The 13,439-nt window shown below is 41.8% G+C and overlaps 1 protein-coding gene across 27 annotated transcripts in view; it reads right to left on the bottom strand.

Annotated features, from left to right (window-relative positions):
• DOCK9 (dedicator of cytokinesis 9) overlaps nucleotides 1-13,439 on the bottom strand; it is a 234,727-nt gene that overhangs the window by 64,940 nt on the left and 156,348 nt on the right. For all 27 annotated transcript variants that reach the window (XR_008318483.1, XM_053304835.1, XM_053304841.1 and 24 more), the window contains 4 exons: nucleotides 6,733-6,849; nucleotides 6,473-6,593; nucleotides 5,701-5,834; nucleotides 30-138 (listed from right to left, as the gene is read on the bottom strand). Coding sequence is in view for 26 of the 27 variants with exons in the window: in XM_053304835.1 (XP_053160810.1) it covers nucleotides 30-138; nucleotides 5,701-5,834; nucleotides 6,473-6,593; nucleotides 6,733-6,849 (481 nt within the window). In the remaining variant the exon portion in view is untranslated. The remainder of the gene's footprint in view (nucleotides 1-29; nucleotides 139-5,700; nucleotides 5,835-6,472; nucleotides 6,594-6,732; nucleotides 6,850-13,439) is intronic.

Here is a 13,439-nt window from a genome sequence, read left to right as displayed (position 1 = left end):
CAGAAGTGAATAAAACTGATTTTACTTACCATCTGACATGCTTTTTAATATATGAAGGAAACACATCAGTAGACTCTTGATTTCAGATTGATCAAGTTTGTCGCATCGGACTACATTACTTCCTGAAGTTTGTTGGTTCTGAAACATACCACATTTGGCTAAGAGACTCATCTTAAAAACACATACAGTGTTTTATACAAGTTTGCAAGCAGCCTAGAATCTCAAAATGGAAACATATATACACTCACACTCACACATGGATAGTCTAAGTTACTCAGATACACCAGAACATTTAAAAGGTTGTACTGTTCATTCAGATCCAATTATCATTTTGCATGCATTTCATTGCTCCTTCTCTCAAACCACTCCTTCATGGTCTTTGAGGAAAATGGTAGGGAAATCAATTTCCCCCCCAAGGCTTTTTCTGATGCTTTGGAACCTAACACCCTATTTCCCATAGCGCCATGATTCAGTATTCACAGTTTCAGCCAGAAACCTAACAACTCCTGTATGTGCGCGCGACTACCTGAAAATTAATGACATATCGGCATAGCTTGGCTGAAGTGGTCATATTCCTGCCTAGAAGAAGCGGCGGGTAGGGTGGTGGTGGTGGTGAAAATCATAAACTGATTGATAAGCAGCTTTTCTATATATGCCTGTTAAGGCCCTGCATGCGTACTGATAAGAGATCAGTCTGGCCTTAAAGAGGAGAAAGGAAGTAAGTAGTCAACACAATAATTCTAGCTTCATTGGTGAAACTACTCAAGGACTAACAACATGAACTGAACCAATTGTTTTGAAATCAGGAAGGGCAGATGGAGTGAAAGCCCTCCATTGAGGTGAAGTGCTCCAGAGCGTGCGTGCGCGCACAGACATATACACACACAGCCTGAAATCATGAGTGACTAGGTAGTCTGAAATAATGAGTGACTGTTAGCCAGCCAGGGACTGGCCTAGAAAAAAGGACTTCTAAAGATGGAGCAGAGTGAACTAGTCACTTGTTCCAAGATAGAGCCAGTCTCTTATGCGACTAGAAATAACAGCTTTGCTTTGTACTTCTTCATTTAAGAATGATTTTTAAGATGCCAGGAAGAGCCAAAGAATTATCTTTTGGCTCTAAGCTAGGCTTAACCTTTTGGGCCAAAATACTGTTTCAAATATCTTTTAGACCAAGAGGGGGAGAGAGAAAGAGTTTTTCATGTCTTGATTGTTTATTATTATTATTTATTCTCAAAAAAGATCTGTTAACTCATGCATTTATTTGGAAGCAGCTCTTTTGTGATGGCAAGTTATCTTTTCGATATAAGTCTTTTTAATGCAACCCCCCCTTTTTTCCCCAAGATCCTTTTGTATCAAACTTCTGGTATATTGTATTGTATGTATTGTAGCAGATATTTGTAACGATCAGCCAGTCTTTCCTTTCCCCTAAAGAATGAACCAGAAGTGTACCCTGTCCTGACTGACAGGCTAGTGCTCAAACAATCAGCCGCCAGGTGAGTGGGACCTAGAGGGCCATGAGGCAGGAAGAGAAGGGTTTATTTGTTTAGAAAGAAGCTAGGCTGGGGTTGCGGCAGGATGTGTGGCCAAGGAGTTTCACTGCAGAAACAACTGCAGATCCTTGAGAGATAGGATTGCAGGAAGCTTGATTCTCATCATGTGATGTGTGAGTTCAAGGGAGAAGGAAGCCAGGGCTTTTTGGCTTCTGGAAGTTTAGCCTAGGGACCAGTTTGTTAGTCAGTTTGTGTTAGACTTTTATTTTCCTTTCATCTGCTCTGTATATCCTTGCAACTGGTCTAGGACTGTGTACCTGTAACGTAACTAAGCTAAGAAACAATAGCCTGCACCCATCCATCCAAGGCACTGTACAAGACTCTAAGCTTTTAAAGGTAAATTTGTGTTTTTCTACATCCCAGTTCTTTGCAACTAGGTAACCATGATTTTTAAAGTGTGCTGCCCCAAATATCATCTAGGGTGCTTTTAAAGTATTCTTGCAAGTACTGAGTGTTTCTTCTACCTGTAACTAAAAGCTGAGAGAGCCTCAGATGGAAACTGCAGTAGTATTTTGAAAAAAAGTGTATTTTACTTTTTGTTCTTTGCAATCCCTTGGATATATCCCAAAGGCATTTCTTTCACATTTAAAGGTAAACCTATTTAGGATCAACATAAATTCCTGGCAAGCAATCCCTCCTTATGTGGAAGAGTTCTCATACTCAACAAGGGACTTAAGTATAGGAAAACATATACAAGAAGACGAACCAACACACTATCACAACAATGACAAAAAATATATGAAACTAGATCCAATTTTTTAGGATTGGGAAGGATGTGAATATCTAGTAGGCATGCATGATCACTTGTCTTCCAAAGAGCTCTCACCGATACACAGGAAACATGAACATCACACAAAAGCCAAAGGCAATTTGACAGAAAATGTTTCTGTAAGCTTGTTTTCAACAAGCGTTTACATTAAGGTTTTCCCAAGTTTTCCTTTAGGGATCACCTCCCCCACCCCCCTTTCCTTCTAGTGATGGGATAAAAATATACCATCACATGTCTAGTGTAGTTTACCTGTCAGTAAGAATAAAGCCTCCCATTTCTGTTTTGTAAAGCACTTTCTGCTAAGTTGGGTGCTGTGGGAAAGCCCCTAGCTACCAACACACCTCACTGGGAAACTTTGCCCCAAACCCATCAGCACATATAAGATCAACATTCTATAGCAGCCTATCAGCAAGGCTAAGTACTACCCTGAAAATTATTAAACAGAACCATCATGCAGGAAATTGATATATCTGAAAGCCCATGATTTTCAAAAAAAGGCTTGAAAGGTTGAAAATCAATAGTCATGTCAATTTCTTCTCACTGCAAATTAAGGCATTAACATGTAGGGGAGGGGCAGAGAGAGAAATCAAATGACAGTTTTGCCATTTAGCAGAAGTAGCCGATATAGCCTATCAACAATTAAAATAAAATAAAATTCTGTATTCTGTACCCAAATGATATTTTAATCACTTGGGCTACAGTTCTTTCTCCAGGTATACGCTGCAAATGTGTGGCAAAACTGACATCACACTGCACTCAGAACCCTTAACGAAATAAACCACAAACAATAAATACTTCTTGTAATGGAAGGAGGACAGCAGCGTGAATATTTCCCTCTTGGAAGGATGGAACGGTTAGTAGTGAAAAATCCACTGTAACACGTTTTTTCTTTGCTGACTGATAATGTTCTTCTCCACTAGTACATAATGCGTGTGCAGAATGCCTTCTGAGAAGTTTCTCCTTCTGCCACATGAAGGCATGTTAGGGTCAAAGAAAACATTAAACCATGTTGTGAATAGCACAACAAAATCAAAGCTCTAAGAAAATTAATGTTAAAAAAATGTATCAGGTATAGGCAAAGGCAGCTGAATACCAATTAACAGCAGTGCAATGCGCTCTGATAGTAGATTTACATCAATGAATGGAACCATACAGGAAATTCCACTGAATTTGACTATATACAGTGCAATCCTGTATATGGTTACTCAGAAGAAATTCTCATATTCAATGGGACTCAATCCCTAGTAAGTGTGCATAGGATTGCAACTTTAATTATGGCACCCTTTCAGAAATAAGTACTGGTAGCTGACCCTGCACAGAGCACCTGTGCGGTCGTGCAGAGCCTGTGGCACCCCCCCCACAACGCTCTCGCTCGCTTGTCCCCCCCCCAACTCTCTTGCTCGCTCCCCCCGCAACTGTCTCGCTCGCTCTCCCCACAGCCCCCTCTCTCTCTGTTTCACAGTCTTTGCTTCCCCTTCCACTGCCAAGGACTGTTGCCTGCTCGCCTGACAGCCTCTGAGCTCCCTGCTGTTTCATGGTGCAGCTCAGCCAACCATCTGCTGCCTGCAGCCCCCCGCTGTCCTGGCGAATGCAGGGACACCAACCTCGCTCCCCCCGCAACTCTCGCTCGCTCACTCCCCTGCAACTTTCTCGCCTGCTCTCTCCCCCCTCCACAACTCTCTCTCTCTCCCCCCACAACTCTCTCGCTCGCTCTCCCCACAGCCCCCTCTATCTCACAGTCCTTGCTTCCCCCTGCCACTGCCAGGGACTGTCGCCTGCTTACCTGACAACCTCTGAGCTCCCTGCTCCCTGCCACTTCACAGCGCAGCTCAGCCAACGGTCTGCTGCCCGCAGCCCCCAGAGCCAACTGTCCAGCTCCCAAAGCCGCCCCCAGCTTCTAAGCTCCCTGTTGCTTCATGGCGCCCCTGAGCCAACTGTCAAACTGCTTTCCAGTTGCCCCGAAAAACTCCCTGCTGCTCTGGAACTCTTTCCCCTTCTGCCAGTCAATCACCTACTTTCTGCCACGTCCCCACACATGGCCCATCTTGGAGAATTAACAATATAGATGCTACTACAAAGTGAAAAGGGAACTTATGCAGTCTGAATTATGACTAGCTTTGTGTCCCAGGGGGTAGTTCTACGCTGAAGGGCCTGGTACCTGCACAGCAACATCAGTCAAGGCAAGACTATAATATTGCTAACTAACAACTAGATCAGGCCTGCTTAACTTAAGACCGAGGGGCCAGATGGCCCACAGGAAAGAACATGCTATAGCAACAGCAGGAGAAATGTACAGCTCTTGGCCGATCCTGCTTACAAGCAGCAGTGCCTTAACACAGGTGGTTAGTTGAGATCAGATGTCCCCTAATTCCGGGTTTCCTGGTACCATCCCAGTTTCCTTCACCTTTCCCCCTCACTCCAATCCTCTGCTTCCTCAATTTTAAATAATTAATTTTAACCTAAAAATTAATGTGCTGAAAATTAACCTTGGCCCCTGCACACCAAGTCATGGTTGGTTCCTGCCCACCAGGGCATTTGAATTGAGCACCTGTGATCTAGACCCTCTGGGATGTGGTGGATCTCTTCTTCCCACTTGTCTGGCTTGGTTACTTTGCATCTGGGCCCCTGGGGTCCCTAGAGGAAAGCATCTGTCCTGGCAAGTGCAGGACACCAACCGTCCTCTTTCTGTTAATTGCCATATTTTTCACTCCAGTCCAGCACAGAGTTCACCTCTGCCTCACCAGAAATCTTATGTTTAGCATTTATATACCACTTTTCAGACAAAGCTTCAATAAAGAACCATACACCAAGAACATGTTTAGGTCTTCTAGAACGCTTTAGGCTCACTTATTCTATCCTCACCTAGAACAAGGTGGTTCTTATGTAGCTCTGTGATAGCAGTTGGGCAAAGGAGGGGCCAACTAGACTGGAACATGAAAGATTCATGGATGGTGGCAGCTGCCTAGTCTTATGTGCATGCATAGGCATGCCTCACTAACCAGTTCTACAGGTGCTAGGTGCAGGCCTGTCCCTGCAGTAGCCTGAGAGTCCTCCTTGGGTTTTACAGCCCACCTGATTCTCAAAAGACCCCTTCCCTCCATTTGCTTATTGGGACCTCAGGTTCTGACTGAGAGCCTCCATTGCCTCCAACTTTGTTGGTCATCAGGTGAACACGCACACTGAAAAATTAAATTAATATTCATATGTATATGTAATGAATATGCATATTAAAGGTATTTTATATCAAGCTATAATTTAGTAAACTTTAATTTGCACTGAAACTCTGCCATAGTTTCCTCTCTAGCTATTTGAAGCAAAATAATCAGCTAAGATTATGTAGTATAGCCTATTACAGAAACAAGTGTATAAAAACATTTTTACCTTGTCAAGAGAATTGCTCTTTTCACTGTGCCTTTCTGGAAGACTGTTTCCTGAGTCTGTACTTATAAGAGAGCCTCTTGAGTCTGCATTTTTCACACAATTAATGTTTGGAGTGGAAGAGGTATATGGGGATGCTGAATAATAAAGCAGGAGAAAAGGAATGAGGTATAGTCTCCACTAGCACAGAGAACAATATTCTAGAAACACTTGAAGGTGGATTCCCAACACTACGTTTTTGCCACTGTGGTTTTCCACAGCACCTTATGAATGGCATTCAGTTCACATTCAATTGACCCTCCTCTCAACTAGGTAGATGCCAAAAACTAGGCCGGGGTTCATTTGGATGTCTGTTTAACCCCACTGCATGGAAAAACAGCTCCAGTGTCACTCACAGGAAGGAAACCTATTTATATGCTTTAAACTTTTATGTATTATTTTGTATTCCACCCTTCTTCTATTCTAAGGAATTTATGGTGGCCTAACGAGGGGCTATCCTATTTTTCCTCACAATAATCCTGACAAGTAACTTAGGCTGTCTTATGGTCAGCGAGTTTTATAGCTGAACAAGGATTTCAACCCAGGTCTCTACAACAAAAACTACTTCCTACTGCACCACATTCCCACTACATTTCAAAGAAATAATATCTATTTTATGCAACAGAATTCTACTTGCAAATTTCCGATTTTGATGTTCTTAGTAGGATGTATTCTGATGTACTTTTAAAAAACCATTAAAAGCTTAATAAGAAGCAATAAAAAAAAAGATGTTTACCAATGCCTGATATAGCACCAAACAAGTCTTTGTGGAGGTTGTTATCAAGCGTATTCACAGATTTTTGGGGAGTCACCAGTGGATTTGCAGCTGGTAAGCTAAGTGACTCATCTTTCGTGTTCTGTTATAAATACACAAAACAGTAATTTTAATGTACAACCTATGATATGCCTAAACTTCATGTTGAAGAGATACATATGTATATTACTAGTTAAGCTTAAAGTTCTAAGGTTTTGGCAACAAAATAAATAGTTACTCACAGTACTGGAAGCATGAATGGGGAAAGGTGAAACATCTTTGACATCAATTCGATGGGCATTTTCTATTAGTAGTCCAAATGTGGGCAGGTACAATGTAGCTATTCTTGCTTGATGGCTCTATAACAAAACATAATAGTACTCGTTAATGAGAACATCCAGAAACTCACTAAAACCTAGGTAGGATTTCCCCCCTAAAAAACCTCACACACACACATTAAAAAGCCAGTGCCTTCAGACAGATCTCCACTATTGCTTAACCAGATGCCCTTTTCAATTACCCTCTCACTCATACTAGCTACAATCCCTTATGACTTCAGTTGACACCCCACTACCCTTCCCAGTTAAAATGCTTTAAAACTGAAAATCCATATAGTTTAATTAGTTGTCGGCTTCAGAAAAGGATTTTCATTTATATGCCAGCTTGCAAACTTTTTTTTAAAGGAGCAGTATGTAAATATTATAAATAATTTTGCTGCATATTCTCTGCACAGGTCTATGATCTGACAAGAATTCTCAAAGTGTATGAAATATGCCAATATGTAGCACCAATAAGAAGAAAAAAGGGAGAATAAACTTTTACTTTCTTACTCCTAAATGTGTGAGTTCAAATAAGAATTGAAAGAGAATGTCAAAGACGACTCTCCAGTTGTAGGAAGGACAGACATTAATTACTCTCTAGCTAAAAGGACTGTGACTAGAGATGAACAGAAGACGCAATATAAATCATTAATAAGAAAAAGAGAGAGAGAGAGAGAGAGAGAATTGCAATAAAGGGAATCCTGGGAACGATTATATGCAGCCTCTAGAGCAAAAGACTTGAGAGCATTCTGGAGGATGTGTTGGCCAGTTCAAGCTGAGGTGTTACATTTCAGTGGACACCCGGGTGACACATTTTAAGACCCTTTACTTGGCCAGTTATCCCAGGGATACACCCCTTTTGCTTCATTTACACTCTCTCCCGTCCCTGCTTGGTACCCCGTCACCACCCAATAAATTGTTAGCTTAGAATCCCAGTTAAAATCAGGCAAGACACCTGGACTAGATCTGATCCCTGCAGAGCTATTAAATGCAAATACTGATTGATGGGCCCCAGTTTTGGCAAATATTTTCTCACATATTGGTCAGGTAGCTCGCATACCAGAAGAATGGAGTACTGCAGTTATTGTCCCTATCTTCAAGCAAGGTCAAGGTTCTGATCCATCTATCATCCTATAAGCTTGTTAAGCATAATTAGTAAAATGTATGCCAGACACCTCTATAACAAGCCTATTGATTGGGCGGAGGAAGAGAATATCCTTAAGGACAAACAGGCTGGGTTCCGAGTTGGCCGGCCCACATTCAAAATTGCTGTTGTTGCCATAGCATGTGCTTCCTATCGGGTATCAGAGAGGGATTTTAACACACTTTCATTTCCAAGACAAGCTTTAAGAATTTTCCACCAGCTGGTTGAGGCTGAAAAAAATGTATAGAGCAAATGCATTGTAGAGAAAAAAATTAACTGCCACTTGACAGCAGTAAATAGCACTTCAACCTACTAGATTTAGTGAATGGGCTGCACAAGCACATATATGGCAAACTTATTTTCTTCTAAAATATTTTGCTGCATCTCCTTATAACACCCAGACATGTTAGCAGCATTGTTGTAAATCTGACCCCTACATTTTGAAAAATTAAGTTTGCAGACTTCACATAAGTACTGTAATGTTTGCCATTTCCTCACCAGTATGGCTTTTCAGTTCCAGAAAGGTTTAAAAGCGTTCAATAGGCTTCCCATCTTTTAAGTATCAAAGTAAAACACTTAACTGATCTATATGTAATAGATCTGGTGTCGGGTCAACTGACAAGCTAAAATAACCCGAAGAATTTACTTCATCAACAATGAACACATGGACCTTCTTAGCCATTTGTTCAAAGAGTTCTTCACAGATGGTTTTGGACAAGAAGGATTCCCTTTTCCAGAATTTCCATATTTTGAAATCTGCCATGCTAAAAATGGATCAAACTGACTTATGAGCTCAAGCAGCCCTAAAAAATTCTGATTCTGCAGTGAACCAATTTTTTCATCTGTTCCTTGAAAAGCCAGGCCATATTCAGCTAACGTACACATAACAGCTAATACACGCTCCAAGACATGTTTCCAGTAATTGCATTCTTCTTTAATTTGTTTTTCCAACTCTTGTCACAAGCCTAAACCTTGTCTGCAATTTAAGTGTGTTAGCACAGAGACTTGATGAGTAGTGTTTCTTTCATGATGATCAATTACAATAGTATTCCGCCAGTCACTGAACCCTTCTCTTTCAACAAAACAAGAGGTAAATTTAGGGGCAAAAAGTTTACAAACAAAGCAGTAAACTGACCCTGTTGGTGGTGAATATAATAACCACTCTCTCTTGTATTGCTCTTGTATTGCTCACCATTGGCTTTTGTAGAATTATGCTAGCTTTATGATAGTAGTGATGCATAAAGTACTTGGCTAAATCGCAAGTTTATAAAAATGCGGAAATAAGAAACAATATATTAATTTGTAACAGTGAAATACCTGGCTGAATCGCAAGCTTATCATGATCTGGAGATAAGAAACAATATACCAATTTGTACTAGCTCATTTCTGTAACCCAATGAGCCATGTGATCTTGACAAATTAGGATGCTTAGGTAATGCTTACGAACAGTATGTATGGAGGAACGCATGAGTGAGCAACTTCAAGTGTGCCCTAGCCCCACTCCCTCTCAAATACAAACAAGGTTGGGAAAGACGCCAAAGGCCGGAAGAATCGGTGAAGACCAGGGGGAGCTGCCAACGGCTTTGTAAAGGAGAAAGAACTGGGAATAGAACAAAGAGATAGGATGAGTACGTCTTGTGATCATGGAAATGGAAGTGGACTGCAGATGTACCAACTGGAGTGGAAACTTCCCTTTACAAGTCAGGCAGGAAACCAGTAGACCCCCAGAGAAGCATCACCACCCAGAGTGAGGCCTCCACGCTTCATCCAACACCCCTTTCAAAGACTGATCATCTTTGCAGTGGGGCTGGTGAGTATGTGTGTGCGTGTGTGTGTGAATTAGGAGCTAGCCTGCTGTTTAAATGACTATAATAAACATGAATCATTGATTGACTAAAAGCAGCTGGTGTCTGTGTCCGTTTTCCTGGGGCTACCTTGTTGTTGGGCCGTGCAGTACTAAAGGACTTAGAGTAAATAAAGGTCCTACACTTTTACCCCAAAGATAGGTTTCTGCGAACAGTATCTTGTTGGTTTGCCACTATTGAAAGTCCGTCAAGATTTGCCAAATGGCCCATTGTGGTATTGACAGCAAGTGGGTCCACAAGCAATCCAATAAGCCACATCATGAGCAGAGAAATTGAGCCACAACTTTAGATCTTCTGCTTTATTTTCTTCATCTTTTGCAGACTGAAGTACTTTACCATAGTCCAGTAGATTTTCATGTTCAGCAATTATTTCATAGGAACATAGGAAACTGCCATATACTGAGTCAGACCATTGGTCTATCTAGCTCAGTATTGTCTTCACAGACTGGCAGCGGCTTCTCCAAGGTTGCAGGCAGAAGTCTCTCTCAGCCCTATCTTGGAGAAGCCAGGGAGGGAACTTGGAACCTTCTGTTCTTCCCAGAGCGGCTTCATCCCCTGAGGGGAATATCTTGCAGTGCTCACACATCAAGTCTCCCATTCATATGCAACCAGGGCAGACCCTGCTTAGCTATGGGGACAAGTCATGCTTGCTACCACAAGACCAGCTCTCCTTTCCTGAAAGTTGAGAAGCCCTGGTCTACAATGATTGGCAGAAGATCTCCAAGATTTCAGGCAGGGGTCTTTTCAGCCTTTCCAGAGATGCCAGGGATTTCAACGTCAGACTTTCTTCTAGAGCAACTTGTATCAACATTAACACTAGAGATATCAGGATAATTTACAGGCAAAGTGAGATCAGTTATGAGACATGTGCCAGTTGCGCCAGCAATACTAACACATATAAAACTAAAACAAATGAGACAAAAACCCAAATATAGCTTACGAAAACAGAAGCCAAAACCACCCCCATAAAACTAGCTATGTCTCTATACACATCTGTCACCATTTCGTTTGACTTATGTTTCTGTAGACCTGACTTAATAAAGCAGTAAAAGGTAAAACACAACAGTTCCACTACCTCTAATTTCTTATAAATAGCCACAACAGAAGGAATGACTGAGAAAAATATTTCATCTTCAAGGTCAGACATCATAAAATATGATCATCTTCTACGTGAAGTTTTATCAATATTTTGTACTGCTCTTTACAGTAATCTTTCACAAATCAATGACTTTTTACTTCAGATACATAGTTTAGTAGTTTCTCGAAACTTTAGTCGCTCACCGAGCCAAAGAAAACTTTTTTTAACAATGCAGAGTAAAGTCAAATATGGCAGATAAAAACAATTACAAAAAATTGACTAAAGTTGAGTGTGGCAGTGAAAGAGTTACGGGCATGATAGCTAGGAGGAAAACTCTGTGGTGCCCCCCTTCCCTTGATGCCCTAAGCACATGCTTATTTTGCTTAATGGTTAATCCAGGGCTGTTCCACACACTTCAGGGTTGCAATGTACATTATTTCTAACGCATGCAGTATTCCCGAAGTGGGGTGTCCTACTTTCATATTTGTATTCTTGTGCAAGACTGCTGGTACTTCTGTTAGGAGGTCCAGAATTAGGTTCCTGTGCACCCTCCCTGTATCCCAAAAGGAGGCACTCAGTCTGGACCTGCCTGCCCACAGGAGGATTGGGGAGCGTTCATTGCAGCTAGAAGCATCTTGGGGAGACTAACTAGGAAGGAGCACAGTGACAGTTCCCCCCTCCTTATAGAAGCCCGGACTGGGCACTCTAACACCCCGAAAAAGAGCTTTCCCCAATAGAGACTCTATGACTCCTGAGCCCAAAGGCCAGGCGCCCATGACTTGTCCTGTGATGTCAGTTGTCCTGTGATATTCAATATGCCTTTCAGATAATCCCAAGTCCCCAGAGTTAATGTCCCATAACCTTCTCAGGAAGACCAACACTCAGGAAATGGCTAACCACCCCAGAAAAACAGGTTGCTTACCTGTAACAATGATCTGGTAGCGATTTGCTAACATTCATAAAAAGTGGGTTCTGCGCCTGCACAGAACACTTCGGGCAAAATTAGTTATATCTGTATTGTAGTCTTTTGACGGACTTCTCCCAATGTGACTTCTCCCAAATGATTTGGATGCCCAACCTTTCCAGGAGAGCTGTCAAACTATCTGGGAAAGTAACTCTTCTCTTGTTTTTGCTTTCAGAAGCCAGTTGTCTAGTTAGAGATAAACTGTCACACCCTGTGTGCGTAGATGTGCCACCACCACAGTCATGCATTTGGTTAGAACTCTGGGTGCTATCGGCAGTCTGGCACATTGTAATGGAAAATGTTGTAGCTCACCATGAACTTCAGGATACTTTCTGTAACTTTCCTGTATGCCGATATGAAAACAGGCATCCTTTAGGTCCAAAGCTGCAACCTATGCTTCCCCATGTAGAAGAGACAGGATAGCTTGCAATGTAATCTGAAATTTTCTCACATCAACATATAGATTCAGCCACCTCAGGTCCATTTTAGGGCAAATGCCTCTGACTCATTTGGGGATTTGAAAGTTCCGGGAGTAAAATCCCCTGTGTCTGCTTGACCACTGTACTGGAGAGATTGCACCTTTCTCTAGCAGTATCTCCACTTCCTCCATCAACACTGTTGTTGCTGGTGTGAATGTCATGCCTGCATAGACTGGCAACGTCTTGGACTCTCTGAAGCACCAGTCTAGACTTGCCAGACCAACATTGATGTTTGATGTTATTGTTGGAGATATCACTGGTGTTATTGACACCACTGCTGCTAAGGAAGAGAGCGCTGTCTCTCCCATTGGTTTTTGTACATGTGGGCTCACTATGCAATTAAAGATGTTGTTTAGACTGCTGGGGAGCCTTACTATGAGCCCCTTGGTAGCTCTTATTCTTTTGGAAGTTTGGCTTCTTACTGTACTTTTGGAAAGGTTTACGGAATTATCTCATCATATTGGTGATAGCTACCTTGTTTACGACCATACAGTTCACACCTGGACAACATAAAGGATGACATCGTGGATGTAAAAGTCTTTGAATTTAGAATTTTTCCATTTCTCCATAGCCGCATCAGTGCCGTCACATAACAGACTCTTGCCGTCAAAAGGCAGAGCCTCTATCTTGTCCATGTCTTGTTGCAAGTTTGTAGAGCATAATCAGAAATGTCTCCTTAGTAGGACTGCTGTTGCCAAAGAACAAGACTAAGTTTCCACTAAGTGCTTTTCATTACTTAGCTGCTGACTCATTGCCGAAGATGTCTTAGCAAATATTTCCCCAAACCTTTCTGAAATTCCTCTGGCGACATATCATCCTTTTCCTGAAGGAGGAAGTCCCATAAGGAATGTGTGTATTTGGATAGGCACACCATATAGTTGGTGATCTTAATACCTAGATATGCATTCACAAATGCCTTATGGCCCAACACATCCAGCTTTCTCCCTTCTTTATCTGCTGGAGTGGTATGACATCATGACTCTTTAGCAGTAGATGCGCAGTCAACAACTAAAGAGTTTGGATTTGGATGTTTGCACAAGTAATCATTCTCTTTTTCCTGTATCCTGTACAGTGTTTCCAGTCTTTTCAAAGTTGGTGT

Source organism: Hemicordylus capensis, chromosome 3 (genome assembly GCF_027244095.1).
Source record: "Hemicordylus capensis ecotype Gifberg chromosome 3, rHemCap1.1.pri, whole genome shotgun sequence".
In the NCBI taxonomy this organism is placed as follows: Eukaryota; Metazoa; Chordata; class Lepidosauria; order Squamata; family Cordylidae; genus Hemicordylus; species Hemicordylus capensis.
The sequence above is the reverse complement of the archived record's forward strand: the minus strand, read 5'-3'. Positions and strand labels throughout refer to the sequence as shown.